Source organism: Mobula birostris, chromosome 16 (assembly GCF_030028105.1).
Source record: "Mobula birostris isolate sMobBir1 chromosome 16, sMobBir1.hap1, whole genome shotgun sequence".
In the NCBI taxonomy this organism is placed as follows: Eukaryota; Metazoa; Chordata; class Chondrichthyes; order Myliobatiformes; family Myliobatidae; genus Mobula; species Mobula birostris.
Window position 1 is genome coordinate 21,866,342 of NC_092385.1, and position 15,838 is coordinate 21,882,179.

Here is a 15,838-nt window from a genome sequence, read left to right on the forward strand (position 1 = left end):
CTTTATGCAGCAGTTTGTCATGAACTGGTATATCTGAAATAAAAAAAATAGAACATCCAGACCTCCACAATAAATCAAGTAGCACTTGTATTAGGAATTTTTCGATATACAGTACATTTTACTAATGATTGTATTATGGCATTTTACTTTTAATGAAAACATAGTCACTTTTCTCGGACTATCATATATATGCGTTTATATTTTAAATGTCTAAATAATTCACTGCATTACTTAATCATACTTGTTATTACCCCGAGGTGAGTGGAAGTTTGAGATGACAGATTTGTTCCCATACCGATGAGTTGGCATCGGGAGCATTTGTCTGTGGATAAAGATCATTCATGAGAAGCAAATTTCTCATACGTCACCTTGATAGAAGAGTAGTAATTCCAACCTAATTAGTTGTGGAAGCTGCGCGCTGACTTCAGCAGTGTTCCGCACGGCGAGCAGCGTGAAAAACGCACCCACTGGCAATGCGGGCGCGGGCAACATCGTTCTTTTTGTTTTGCTTTTTCAAATTCGGCGTGGCGATTGACCCTGTATCGGTAAGGAAAAAAATGTATACTTCAGTGAATCCGGATTTTTCCCAATGTTGTTTACGGGCTTTTTGAAGCACAAAAGCGCCCAGAAAGAACATTGGAGATATTATTGATTGTAAACTTACTCCTACATCGCTTCATGCAACAGTTCACTCGATTTCAATGTTATCGATTTTTTCGACGATTTCTAAAAATCAGGTAAACAAAGGATAAAATCTTAAACTAATCGCTATCAACTCTTGCACTGTACGGTAGGTATGTTTGTAAAACATGCGCTTAGGGGCTCTGCGGTCGAAGCGATGTTTTCCTGTGGTCATGTCTGACCGGACAGCAGCAGTGGCAAGACTGGACTGCGTGGTTGACGGTGAAACTCCTAGAAACAAACGCTTTCAATTCGTACTGCCGCCACCAGTACTGGACTACAGTAGTTAATTAAGGGATTGGGATAAATAGTCTGGAAAATACATTTTCAAGACCCGTAGTGGTGCCTTGGTTATTATATACCGTATATTAAAAAAAACCCCAGCTGTTTCACTTAACCGCATGTTTTACTCACGTCCTTTATTAATGTTCTTTGCTGGTCTGACTTCTAACTGCATTTCAGGGGATTCCTTATCTGAAGCACAACATCCCAGTGAAGGTACATGGTAAAAGTAATTCTGTAAAGAAAGACACTGAATTTTCAGGGTTGAGCAAAATCAGATGATAACAGGTTTAAGGACAGGTTCAACATTTTTGTTGATAATTTCATTTGAAGACACTATGCCTGGAAGAAATAACTGGTCCTGTCATGGAGTGCGCTCACCAGACTGGACTCAAGTGCAGAGGAGGAACGGTAGACTGTCACAGCAGTCACCGGCAACGACTCGACCCCAAGAGCAGAGCGCGACAAATTCCCCATGAAGAGACGGAAACAAGAGGCTAGGTTATAAGAATACTAACAGAGCAACGGCACAAATCATTCTGTCCAACCCAATAGCTTCGCTAAGGCAGTGAACAAGAGTCCTCTTTAAATAATCATAGAATGCGCGAAACAGGAGGCAGTCACAATTAACTTGACAAGATTAAACTGAAAATACAAGGATTTAAACGGCTCTAGTTAAGATAACAGTTAGCAAATACGTGTGCTGGAGAAAAATACTTTGACAAGCCGGAGAGCCTGCGGGGCTTCTGACAGTTTATCCCCAAACAAGACTGGCTGATTTTTTAAAAATAAAAATAATGATTCTTTCTAATGGTAATAGTTTGCAAAGTACAGCTTTCTGTGTTTTGCATAATGCCGCTCCGCTATATTTCGGTTAATCTTTATGTTGGTGACATTTCTCCAGCTTCCCCGAATATCTAGAAATCTAACCGTTGTACTTTTCAATAAATGTAACGCCCGAATTTCCACAGGTTAGAGGATTCTAAAAATTCATCCTCGTCAGTGATGAAATTTCTCCTCATCCACGTTCTAAATGACATATGACTTTGGAGCAGAATTAGGCCATTCAGCCCATCGAGTCTGCTCCGCCATTCCATCATGGCTGATCCCGAATCCCATTCAACACCATACACCTCCCTTTTCGCGTATCCTTTGATGCCCTGACCGATCAGGAAACGAACTTCCGCGTGGACTTGGCCTCCACAGGGCAGTCTGTGGCAGAGCATTCCACAGATTTGCTGCTCTCAGGCTTAAAAAAAAAACCCTCCTTCCTTCTGTTCTAGACGGTTGCCCCTCAATTTTGAGGCTGTGCCCTCTAGTTCTGGATGCCCTTCCCCTATCCTGAGCCTATGACCCCTGGCTCTAGGTTTCCCTATCAGGGAAACATCCTTCTGGGTAAGAATTTTGTAAGTTTCAAAAATATCTTCTTTCATTCACTTCAACTCAAAGGAGTACAGGCCAAGTTTACACAATCCCTTGTCTTAAGGCAAATCAGCACTCTAATGTAGTAAATTTTGGCAACTTTCACCAGGAAGACCAAAACGCTGCATAATACAGCAGGTATGTCCTTTACTATAGCAGGCATCATGGTTGACATGGATGAGGTGAGTGAAGAGCTCATTTCTGTGTTGTACATGCCTATGGTTCTACTGCTATTTCTGGGAACTGTTTTAAGTCTCTTCCAAATGCAACTGCTAGTCCTTCAAACATTAAGTTGTGTATGAATGATTTTATGGTTCGTTAATCTCCACACATTTGAACTACACAGGACATAGCTGAATAATGTGCAATAATTGCAGTGTATTGATTTAGAATTTGTAGATAACTTCTCAGGAAGGTGAACAATTGTATTGCATGTGTATGATGGAGATGGAGAATCATTTCGAACATTCTATCCACTATATAGCTGGGTCATCATCATCATGTGCCGTATTGTATGACATGGGCAATCATGGTCTATGGTTTGCCATTGCCTTCTTCTGGACAGTGCCATTACAAGATGGGTGGCCCCAGCCATTATCTACACTCTTCAGAGATTGTCTGCCTTGTGTCAGTGGTCGCATAACGAGGTCTTGTGATATGCTCAAGCTGCTCATCCGACCATCCACCACCTACCCCCATGGCTTCACATGACCCTGATCGGTGGGTTAAGCAGGCGTTGCACCTTGCCCAAGGTTGACCTGCAGGCTAGCGGTGGGAAGGAGCACCTTACACCTCCTTTGGTAGAGATATATCTCCACCCTGCCACCCAAAGCTGGGTATACTTTTTGAAATGTTGACCATGGCATGGTAAGCTACAGGCCAATAGTCTTAGTATAGATAGGTGTCTGATAGTTGGCATAGTAGATAGTAGACAAAAGGGTCTGTTTTTATGTTGTATGACTCTATGCATAATAGACCAAATCAGTGGTCTAGTAAAGCACTCTGAAACACCTTTAGGTAATGAGATGTATTATATACAGGCAAGTTCTTTAAACATTACCAATCAAAACAAAAAGGATCTAGTGCTTCCTGTCTATGTAACGAATGAACTATTCTTGGGCTTCCATCTGGGTACAGGTATCGATTTTAACTGATGTTTCAATGACAAACTCTGCCATCTTCATCAGGGAGGATGCCTGGGTATGTCTAGTTCAGTGGTATTTATACCCCATCATCCATCCCTCCTGATCGGTAGCCTCGAACATGGCATTAATCGGAAACCCACGCTCAACAATAACAACTACCATCATGCCTCCCAATGTAGAGTGGTTCTTTCTACTTTGGTTAACCGTGCAAAAACTATTTTGGACCTGGAGAGTCTCCACAAGGAAGTAAGATGATTATGCATAATGTTCCTACAGAATGGCTACAAGGTGAGGGAAATCAATCGGGCCCTTAAAAGGGCCAACAGAAAAACCAGGAAATCTAACATTGAGGAGGAACCCATAGCTACTACTTGTCTTCCCTATCTTTCCATGGTTTCTGGAAGGATTGTCAGGATCCTGTAGAAAGACCAGATTAATACCATCTACAAACCCATATGGAAGTTCAAATCACAGTTTATGTGGATCAAAGATGATCTGGGACTCAGGATGGCTAGTGTTTACAGGATTCCCTGTGAATGTGGAGCAGCGTATATCGGCCAAACAGGACACATGGTGGAAACCTGCATCAGGGAGCACAGGAGGTGTAGCTGTTGGGGTTACCTGGAGAAATTGGCGGTAGCAGATCATTGCATTCACAATGGACACAGGACTGACTTCAATAGCACAAAACTACTGTGCTATGCCAATGGCTTTTGGAACCACCTGGTGAAGGAATCCATTGAAATAAAACTAGAGGAAAAAAATTTAAAAAGTTTAAAAAGCCATTTCCACCCTGGGACAAGTCTCTGCCTATCTACTCTACCCATTTCTCCAGCATTGTTGTTCAAAATGCTGATGAAGGGGGTCAGCCCAAAATTCCTTCCATAGATGAGGGTTGATTTGTTGAGATCCTACAGCATTACATGAGTGTTGCTGTAGATTAGTGTGTTTAGATATGCAAATCTACAGAGCTGTACAGAGGCAGGCTGGAATTGATGAATAACAGACAAGTAGTATGTGCAGTGAAGAGCAAATTAAAAGGCAGAATAGGGAAATTGGCTTAAACTGTTGCAAGTACTGTAGATGTCTTAATAAGTGAAGAGTGGGGTAGAATGCAGAGTTGCAGTCATGCTCAAATTGGTCATGATTTTTGTTTAAATAATGGAGGTGATTTGAGAGTTGGGTAGCTTATTCCTGCTCCAACATCACAAGTTGATTTGTTGTGCATTGATTAACAATAATACAATTCTAAAATAGAGATTTCTTTTTTGCCAACAGATGACATGTCAACAAGCCCGAGGTAAGTGTATATTTGTGTTATTGATTAGTAAAGTTGTAAATGTGCTCTGAGTAAAACTTAGCAATCACAGATTTAAGCCTTAAAATTCATGCTTATACATAGAAGGACCAATCTTTCAAACTCACCATACCAACGGGTAGTCTGATCCTTCAGCCGCACATTCCACTCATTGATATGGAACTCCTTATGGAATGAGATGACAGCTGTTCTTAAACAGTTGCATCATTCTGCACAAACAACTTTGGTTTTAATCTGCTCCCATCCTTCCCTTCATTTTCTGTATTGTGTATACTGGGCCACATTTTCCTCTTTTTATTCCTCACGTACCAAGAAAAAACACCGTACAACAAAGATTTTACTTTTTGAATACTTTTGGGTGTATCCAATGGAGCTTGGGCTGCCGATCATGAAAATCACCATGAAATTTCCCTATCACGCACTATTGTTTTGGAATTGCCTATATTTGTTATTTCAATTCATAATTTGTCAATTAAAATGTTGCCCACAATGTACGTAGAGAAGTTTTCCATTTTGTCCAGGCATTCCTGGGCATGCTTTGCATTGCCAGCATCATCCACAGCAATGGCATCTTTTTATTGATTCTTCAGTCTTATGCCTAAAGCTGTGTTGCTATACTCAACAGCAATGTCCACCCTTCAATACCAATCGGCTGTGCAGTACACATGAAAGAAAACCACTGAAATTTGGAAGTTTTGTTGATAAACATAAAGTACAGCAACTACAACTGGAACATCTGTGGGATCTGAAAGTAGTAATGCTGCTACTAGGATTGCAGCTCAGATACATTGAGTACTGCTGTTTCATTTGTGAACGGGATAGCTGTGCTAACAAATCTCGTTACATTAATAGACTGCAGCCACTCTGTAAGCAGTTAGTTCCAGGGCAGAAAAGTGTGGCACAAAAGCCTCGTAGACCCAACAAAGATACTTTTGCTGCCTCTTCATTTAAACCTGAGGCTTATTAAAAGTTTTGTTGAGGTAAAAAACAAGGAAGGTGAAGGATTTTGATATTTGAGATACAATAACTGATGCTAAGATTTAGGAAGGCATTCTTGTTGGTCCACAAATCAATGATAGGCAATTCAAGGTTTTTGACACTTGTGTTATCTGTACGGACTTTAATAATAGTTACTGAAACCCTTGTACAATTTTTCACATTTTTTTTATGTTTGCAAGAACTCCAGGATCAAATTTCAGATATAGACATAAATTTTTCCTTACATTAAAAAGAAAACATCAAAAAATATCTTCTGTTCAAAATTACATTGCAGTTCTAGACTCTACTTTCCATGATCAATCTTGTAAATTCATATATTTTTAATGTTATTGTGAGCCATATATTTAGTTACGTATGACTGATTGTGAAAAATCTGAAATCGTATTCTTTGTGTTTAGCTTCTGTACCTCCAAACGAGTGGCTCCATCACCATAACAGTACCCCTTCAGATGTTTATGATCTCAAGGCTCAGCTACACGTATCTGAAGAAACCCAACTTCCAGCACTTAATATCACCTGGATCCTTAGTCCAGATGGTGAGATTTTGTCTTAAAGCATACTTCATCTTACATAAAATGTATATCACATTTGTACTTATAGGCTTTTAAGAATTAATATTAAATTTCCTACGGCATTCAACATACTGAGTAGGAAAACATGGCCTCTCTTACTAGCCATGATGTTGTATCGCTGTTTCTCTTCCAGTCTCCCATCTTTCTTTTTATTTTGTTTCTTTTTTTCCCTATTCTTTTCTGCTTTTATTGCAGACTTCCTTATCCACATCAGTCAAAATTACAGAGAAAATAAGAAGCGTATGACAAAAACCTACATTCTTAATTACCCAAATATAAAATTTGAGAGGCAATGATGTAATGTCCAAAGCTTTAACTAGCCAAAGCAATGGGTAGCTAAATCAGGAAGACTCATTCCTTTAAAGGGTTGGTGATTTCTAGGTTTTGATTAATGTACTGCAATTGATTATCATCATCGTCATCAGGTGCCGTACCCAGTTTGAGCTTTGACTGCCATGGCCCACACACTCCTGTTTCAGGTCAAGTGGATCAATTCATTGATATTCATTTCCAGTTCTCTGGCTGCTGTCTCCATCATCACTTGTCTTTGCCTTCCTCTTGCTTTCTTCCCTTCAATCTTTCCCATAATTACCATGCATTCTAACACCTTTTTCCTAACCACATGTCCAATGAAGTTATGTTGCCTTTTCATGATCTCATACATTATTTTTCTTTCTGTGTTTGCTCTGTTCATGAATCCTCGTTAGATATTTGTCTCATCCATGATGTTCTTTGCATCCTCCTCAAAAACCACATCTCTGCTGCTTCAATTCATTTCCTCATGTTACTAGATATTGTCCAGCATTCTGAGCCATATAACATAACTGGATAAACGTAACATTTCAGTACTCTGAGGCGGGTTGTCATGCCTAGTTTAGTATTGGTCAGTATACTCTTCATTCTCGTAAAGGTGTCTTTTGCCATCCCTATTCTTCTTTTGATGTCCATGTCGCACCTGCCATCTGATGTCACCCAGCTTCCTAAGTAGCAAAAATTCTGTACTTGTTTTATGTCTTCCTCGTTTATTTTCAGCCTGCAGATAGGATTCTCCTTCTTTTTGGATATCACCATACATTCTGTCTTTTTGCAATTGATAGACCCATTTTTGCACTTTCTTCAACAACTATATCAATTAAGTTTTGTCGTTCTTCTTCTGTACTTGCAATTAACACAGTGTTATCTGCATATCTAAAATTATTGATGGGTATGCATTAATAATTTCAGCGCCAACTTTGATTGCCAAGATGTCTCGTATTTTTTGTAATATTGTTTCACTGTACATACTAAATAAATCAGGGAAGAAAACACAACCTTGTCTAATGCCTCTCTTGATTTTCGTAAACTGACTCACTTCTCCATCTATTCTTGCAGCGGCAGTTTGTTCCCAGTACAGATTTCTGATTAGGCGGAGGTCTTTTGAATCTAGATCAAGAGTTCTCTGTAATATTTCAAATAATTTACTGTGGTTCACTTTATCAAATGCTTTTGTGTAGTCGATAAAACGAACAAACAAATCTTTTTGCACTTGAATAGCTCATTCTGATAGTATCCTTAACATCAATATTGTGTTTCTTGTACCTTTGCCTTTCACAAAACCACATTGTTCTTTACCTATTTCAGCTTGTATCTTACTTTTAGCTCTTGTAATTAAAATTCTTAGAAGTATCTTGGTGATATAACTCATTAAACTTATGGTCCTATGTAATTCACATTCTATTGCTTCAGGTTTCTCAGGAACAGTAATAAATACTGATTTTTTAAATCTCTTCTGGTATTATTCCAGTCTCATAAATGTTATTGATTAAATCGGTAAGTTTTTCAATTCCGTTATCTTCAAGGGCGATAATTTGTTCTATTACTAATTCATCAGGACCTGCTGCCTTTCCTTTCTTCATCTTATTTATTGCATTACGAACTTCAGATTTTAAAATACTTGGATCTTCAATGTTTTTCTTAACTTCTGGTTTTTCGCCTCGATCGTCTTCAAAGAATTCCTGAATATACTCAATCCATCTGTTCGTAATCTCATCTTGATTATAACATTCTTGATTAGTGAAGGAAAAATCAGCAAGGTCCCCAGTATTGATTTCTGTTCAAAAAAAAAGTTAGCTATGCTGCTCCCAGGCGGTCTGAGCCATTCATCTTCCTCCAGTGAATGCCTTCTTCACCTTTACTCTTTTAGAATCACTTTCTATTGACTAATATTGTCCTCGCTGCTGATATCCTCAGCTCTCTCTGACTTCAATGATCTGTGTGCCAATATTTCCACTGTGATGTCAGCTCTTTATGGACAACATTAGAAATAAAAAAGGGATAAAAGCAAAGTAAATAAACACATCACTATGTAACATTTAGTTTTAAGGTGAATTCGAATTTTTAGCACCATTAATAAAATAACACCAGATAATCCAAAAAATTTGCACCACTGAAGTCCCAATCATGCCGGATTAAGATAGTTTTGTTTATATACATATATAACAGAATTAAAACTGTATGCAGTACCCAATTATGTCTTACCATTGCCCTAAAGGGTTTTTAGCAAAACTTATGCTTTATCCTTCTTGTTGTAAATTATTTGCTGCATCTACGTGCTGCCTTTGTATTTCTTTTACAGAAACTCTTGAGTACTTGCATTCAAAGATTCAAAGTGCATTTGTTATCAAAGAACGTATAAATTATACAACCTTGAGATTTGTTTGCTTACAGGCAGTCGCAAAGTGAGGAACCCAAAAGAACCCAATTAAAAGAAATAAGACCAACATCCAGTGCCCATAGAGAAAGAGGAAAACAAAACAAAACAAATCATGCAAACAATAGAACTGTGCAACAGCAATAACATTCCGAACCAAATTGAGTCCTTAGATCCAAATCCCTGGAGCAGCCCAGAGTAGGCCCAAAGCCTCGGTATTCAGTTTATCCCATTAGCGGGGCAAATCACTGCAAGTTTCGCAGACATGAAGTACAGCAACTGGGGGTGATCTCACAGCCTTAATGTTATGGAGAGAGGAGCCCCCAGACTATCTAGGCTTTTAAATTGTCTGAACCTCGCACTAGGACCCAGAACCTGCCATGGCGAATCGTTAAGGGCCTAGATTTCACTGCCTGAAGAAAGAGTTCTCAAGCTCTCCGAATTGTCTCAGCGCAATCCAACCTCTCCTGGCTCTTGACGCTCCTGCCTTTCCAGTCTGTCTGGACTGGTATTAATCTCGCACTATTTAAATGATATTCAACTTTTCTATTGCTGCCAAATAGATATCTTCACTTTTTTCTGCAGTTCATCTACTGTACTTTGACTACTTAACCTGTTTATATTTATATGCTGACTTATTTAGACTTGTTTGTTCACCACACTAGCTTCCTTTTCCATGTATCATCAGGAAATTTGGTTGTAATACAGTCATCCTGTCCATCTGAGATGTTAATAGATAAGGCCTTCACAATGATCTCTGATGCACTCCCTTTAGTTACAGCTTTCCAAAAGGGAAAGTGACCAGTTTATCCTGACTCCCTATTTTCTGGTAATTCTATCATATCTATTATATCTTCTATCATATATAAAAACCTTGTAGAGAGAACACATGCGCCTCTCAGGGCCAAGCCAAGAATTGCCATCTGCCAAAGTTTAGTCTTCCCTCGTATAGATAATTGGCTATAATGCATAGCACAATTTTAATATTTTATTTATCAAAGACTTTGTGTAACAGTTAAATATACAATGTTAATTACTTAAAAAGATGAACTATTGTTGCCTTTCTTCTATTCATTCATTGTTTTAGTAACACCAGGACAGATATGCAAATTACATCAAAGAAAGGAAGTAGATAATATATTCTGTAGTCAAATAACATGTTGGAATATTTCTGTTCATTCATTGTTTACATTCATACAGTATGGAAAACATTGGTGATCATTCTTGACTCCTTTTTGTATTGCAACATTAAGGATATATTATATAGTTGTTATGTTTCTCAACGATTTTAAACACTTTTTTTTTCCCCTAGGAAGCATTCAAGCACTTAAAGCAACAATGATATGTGTTGCAAGTACAGAAACAATCTGTTTCCGATGTAATTACAATGCAACTTTCAAAAGTCCTTGGAATCCCCAAAAGCAACGGGTTAGTTCTACGTTTTCTTATGCGTTTATTAGCGGTCAGGATAAAAAAAATCAGCTTATACTTCAACAGGAAATAATTAGATATAGTTTTTTTAATTACAGTAATTCTATTGCTTCCAATCTAATTATGTAAATATGAAACATTAATCACAAGAAAACTGCACAACCTAAAAATTCTTTTCCTACAGTGATTAAGATATCATTTAAGGTTCATAAAATGAAGAACAAAATTTCAAAGCAGAACAGTTTTTCCATATTTTCTTATGACTACAATCCATCAAGTCTACGGGGGAACTCGGAGCAATCTTATCAGTTCTTTTCCCCCTTTTGTTTCCCTGTAACCTATTCCTTCTTGCATGCTATTGATGTCTCCCTGATTATTTTATCATCCAGTGGCACCAGGGCTAATTTACAGTGGCCAATTAACCTACTAAGCAGGATGAGATTGAGATTTGGGAGAAAACCAGAACACCTCTTGGGAGTGCAGCTACAGGGAGCATATGTAAAATACTTACAAAAGCCAATGAAGGTCAGAATTGACTGGAACTAATGGTGCTTTGTGACAGCACCTGCAGAGCCGATGAGACTCCATCTGTTTTGGTGGGTTGTCCACCAGTTTTCAAAATGCCAATGCTTGCTTGGTTCCTGATTAAACAAACCACTGATCACCAGCACCGGGGTGATGCTGGTGGTTGTGGTGGTGAGGGGAGGTTAATGCTGTTTTACATGATTATTGTCTGACATAATTGTATATTCCTTGCTGTGAATTAAGTACAAGTACTTGATGCGACAATAACTAAGAATTATATAGGATTGTTGAGGCCGTTCATGGCGAGGATATACTTGCAGAATGTGGGAAGAATTTGTAATCCTCTTCTGCAATACTCAGTTAATGAGGGTTAATTGGCAATTTCAAATCTGAAACGGATAGATTTTTTTTCACTCTGAGATTTTAGAATGGAGTCAGACATGACCTATTCTCTGCGGAGCATTCCAGGGTTAAGGAACTAAATGAGTAATTGTGGCCCATTTGTTTCTAGGGACATGCCTGAAAAGTCATATCTTTGTTACTTTTTTCAGTGGCATTTTCATTATATGGAATATCCCGTTAATCCAGCAACATCCTACACGGTGAGAGCTTTCAATATCCCAACATCAAATGTTAATGAATATGCACCTGAGAAATCTGCAAAAGTTGAAACGCCAGGTAAATAAATTATATTTATTCTACATCTCATGCGTAAGGTAATTTGCTTATGTTGTGGTGTCCTGCTATCTACCCTAAGCCCATTATAATTTTGTAGAATTATGTTCCGTTGTTGTCACCTCTGCACTGTCCATGCTCAGCTCAGCTTCCTCTTTTCCAAGGAAAGCACACCCAGCCCAACACTCCTCTCAGGAAATGCTTCAGGCGACATCTGACGAATTTCTGCTGCGCTCTCTCAAGTGCGATCCTATAATGAGGTAGTCACAACTACCTCTTCCCACCCTGTTACTTGTAAAAATTCCATCCCCTTCCTTCAGTTGCTCCGTCCCCACCGCGTCTTCTTTCCGGATGAGGCTTTTCATTGCCGAACAACTGAGGTGTCCTCCTTCTTCAAAGAAAGGGGCCTTCCTTCCTCCACCATCAGTGCTGCCTTCACCTGCATTTCTTCCATCTCGCGCATATCTGCCCTCACCCCATCCTTCTGCCACTACACCAGGGATAGGGTTCCTTTTGTTCTCACCTACCAAACTAGCCTCCACGCCCAGCACATAATTCTCCGTAACTTCCGCCATCTCCAATGGGATCCCACCACTGAGCACATCTTTCCCATCCCTCACCTCCACATCCCGCAGGAGTTGCTCCCTCCCTTGTCCACTCATCCCTCCCATCTGATCTAGTGTAGATAATGGGCTGCCTTCATACAATCCTTTTACGACTTCATCCTCCAAATCTTCATTTTCATTGTAACATTCAAGATGAATGTTGACACCCCTCAAATTCTTCATAGTTCCTGAATTGTTGAAGTAGTGAAATCATGCCATTTTCACTCCTGGCTGTTTCTGGCATCTCTAAGCCTGAATATTTGAAACCGCAGTAAGCAAAACAGTTCTGAATGGTGAATTGTCTTGCTACTTATTTCTCGCCAACTATTAGTGAGAGAAACCACTGCTTTTTGAACAAAACCACATGCAAGTGACACTATTTAAAAAACTGTCTGCTCTAAGCATGGTGTAACGTCTAAAGGCCACACAAGTTCACGTGACTGACGCTAGTTAGAATTTGTTCAGCAACAGTTTCCTGCCCCAATTAAGTGGCATAGTGTCCTAAACAAACTTTTGTTCTTTCAGGGTTGGCCTAAATATGCAGCTGCCCCAATTAATCGGAAATCACTGTATCCCATGTGCTTTCTTCACTGTCTCAGTTACCAGTGCTTTCACCTTGGGTTAGTAAGTTGTCGGCATGCTGTGTTGGTACCAGAAGCATGGTGACACTTGTGGGCTGCCCCCAGCACATCCCAGACTGTGTTGGTCATTAATGCAAATGGCACATTTCACTGTATGTTTCAGTGTACGTGTGAGTGATAAAGCTAAACTTTACTCTCAAAATATTTAAGAAGTATTTGGATGAGCACTTGATATAGCCTGGTATAGAAGGCTGGAGGTTGAGTCCAGGAAAATGGAATTAATATTGATAAGTACTTGATGGTCAGCAGAGATATGGTATGGTAAGGGGTTTGCTTCAGTCAAGTATCTATGTGTATGAAATCCATTTATCAGTGTGACAACATAACTCTAATGAATAATTGCGCATATTAAAAATGGTTGCATGAAAATTTTTGGAATTAACAAAAATGTTTACATTCTATATCGGAACTTGACAATCACTTTTTCCTGTTAGGTTGTGATCATGTGACAATGACGAGCCATATAAAATGCGAAGGTAAGCAACTTTTGAAAAAAGTTGACAAAAATTATATTAATTACACATTCTTGAGACAAAACATTACAATGTTCAATATATTGTACATAAATATATGCTCAGCAGTAGGTCCAACAAGTAGTTAAGATGGCAAATGGCATGCTGGCCTTCAATGACTTTAATCTCCAATTAAGAATAGAGAAGCACTCTTGTGGTTGTACGGGATGTTTGAGAGACCTCGCTTGCAATACAATACACATTTTGGACTCCTTATTTAAAAGAAAGGATATAGAAAGCTTATGAGTCAGTCCTCATCACTGGGATGACTGGATTGTCCCGTCAGAGAGGCTAGACAATTTGGGTCTGTATTCCTCAGAATGTAGTCAGTTCCATCATGGGTACCAGCCTCCATAGTATCCAAGACATCCTCAAGGAGTGGTGCCTTAGGAAGGTGATGCCCATCATTAAGGATCCCCACCACCCAGGACATGCCCCCTTCAAACTATTACCGTCGCAAAGGAGGTACAGAAGCCCGTAGGCACACACCCGGTGATTCAGTAACTGTTTCTTCCCTTCTTCCATCCAATTTCTGAATAGACATTGAACCCATGAATATTACCTCACTACTATTTTTATTTCTGTTATTTTACACCACTTATTTTAACTTAACTATTTAATGGACATATATATACTTCATGTAACTCAGTTTTTTCCTCCATATTTATTTATTATGTATTTTATAGTACTACTACTGTAAAGTTAACAGATTTCATGACATATGCCGCTGATATTAAATCTGATTCTGATCCTGAATTTAGAAGAATGAAAGGTGAACTTATTTGGACATACGTGTAATGTCTTCAGGAGACTTGACAGGTTAAATGTTGAGATATTTTCACTGGTGGGAGAGACGAGAACGAGAGCAAATACTTACAAAATAGGGTGATGGTCAGATAGAAATGAGGTGCACAGAAACTTCTTTCTTTAGAGAGCAGGGAAAGTCTGGAATTCTCTGCCCAAAAAGGTATTGGAGGCCAGATCATTTTATATAGTTATGGGGAACTGACAGAAGAAGAGTTGAGACAACAGCCTGGATCATTCATGATCACATTGAATGGGGGGGGGTGAGGCTTGCTTGACGGACCTGGTAACCTACTCCTGGTCCTATTTTCTTGTATTCTTGTTATACTTTTAGTGATTATGCCTGAGAATGCCTTGGAACAATGGAAATGAATGAATGATACCAAATTTGTATTGGTTTTCGTGATGATTTGTTCATCAATAGATAAGCGGAAATTTACTCTCCATGTAATTAGTTGATTTCAGCTCATAAAAATGTAGTGAAATCACATGACCAGTTATGCTCCATAGAAGTTTTTGAATTATGATGCTAACAGCAGCACGGAAAAGGGAAAGATGGTTTATTATGTTCATGCTCTAGCTGGCCGGAGATGTAGTGGCATCAGCACTGGACTTTGAGGTGAGTGCTCCCGAGTTCAAATCCAGCTGGCTACTTGTATGCTTTCCATCTGTGCTGGGCTGACCGTCGAGCTAGCAACTTGGCCTGAAAAATAAAAACAAATGGCTATGGAAATAGCAAAAATGCTGCCTGATGTGCCACAAGGCTCGAAAAGGAACAACGATGTTCATGCTTCCTCCGTGCAGCAGCAATTGAGCTCACCCCACTCATACACCCATTTTCCCATTGCAGAGCAGACTAATTCTGCTCCTATGTTTTATTGTCTTGCGTTCAAAGAACAATCAACATGGTTAAGTTCACCTGGTGGCTGGTCAAATCAGTTGATTCCAGAGTAACAATTGTTTTGATTTTTTGTTTTGAAACGGCATTCTTCTGAACATTTAGTCAGAATGTTTAGATGGAATAAGTTTGCACAGTATTACTTTATTTATCGCTTTTGTTTTTATAGATGTCCACTGGAAGCCAAATATAACTGCGTGCCTGGTCAATAATGATGTGGTGATCAATTTTACCACCAGTGCCATTGCATTTGAGTATGATGTTAAGCTATTCATGTGCAATAAATCTTTTCCACCAAGCCTTAATCGAACCATTATCCCTCAGGTATGAAAACTAATCTATATTAGTAAAAACTATTCACCAAATATTGTAATTCAGTATACCAAAAGAATTTATACTGATTCCTCCATGTGATCTTTGCTTCCTCACATCTTTTGCTTTTACTTTTTTTATGGCATTCAGTTCCTTTCATTTAAAATGACATTCTCTTTTACCAACAAGCTGTGAGAATTTCAAATCCAACTTGCTTCACGTTCTGATTTGTTTAGACTGCTTCCAATGGCAAAATCAAGTTTTGTACAAATTTTCTACCATTTCGAAGAGGGGCTATGTCCTAGCCTATTCAAAACCATCACTTTG

General features: G+C 38.9%; 1 protein-coding gene across 3 annotated transcripts in view; it reads left to right on the plus strand.

Annotated features, from left to right (window-relative positions):
- The first annotated feature begins 432 nt into the window (after positions 1 to 432).
- LOC140210845 (interleukin-17 receptor B) overlaps positions 433 to 15,838 on the plus strand; it is a 29,529-nt gene continuing 14,123 nt past the window's right edge. For 2 of the 3 annotated variants that reach the window (XM_072280104.1, XM_072280107.1), the window contains exons 1-7: positions 433 to 545; positions 4,809 to 4,830; positions 6,246 to 6,383; positions 10,421 to 10,536; positions 11,616 to 11,742; positions 13,420 to 13,461; positions 15,369 to 15,523. In XM_072280104.1, coding sequence (XP_072136205.1) covers positions 474 to 545; positions 4,809 to 4,830; positions 6,246 to 6,383; positions 10,421 to 10,536; positions 11,616 to 11,742; positions 13,420 to 13,461; positions 15,369 to 15,523 — 672 coding nt within the window. In that variant the 5' untranslated portion in view covers positions 433 to 473. Of the gene's footprint in view, positions 546 to 636; positions 738 to 4,808; positions 4,831 to 6,245; positions 6,384 to 10,420; positions 10,537 to 11,615; positions 11,743 to 13,419; positions 13,462 to 15,368; positions 15,524 to 15,838 lie in introns of those variants that run through there. The other variant, XM_072280106.1, reaches the window with a different exon arrangement.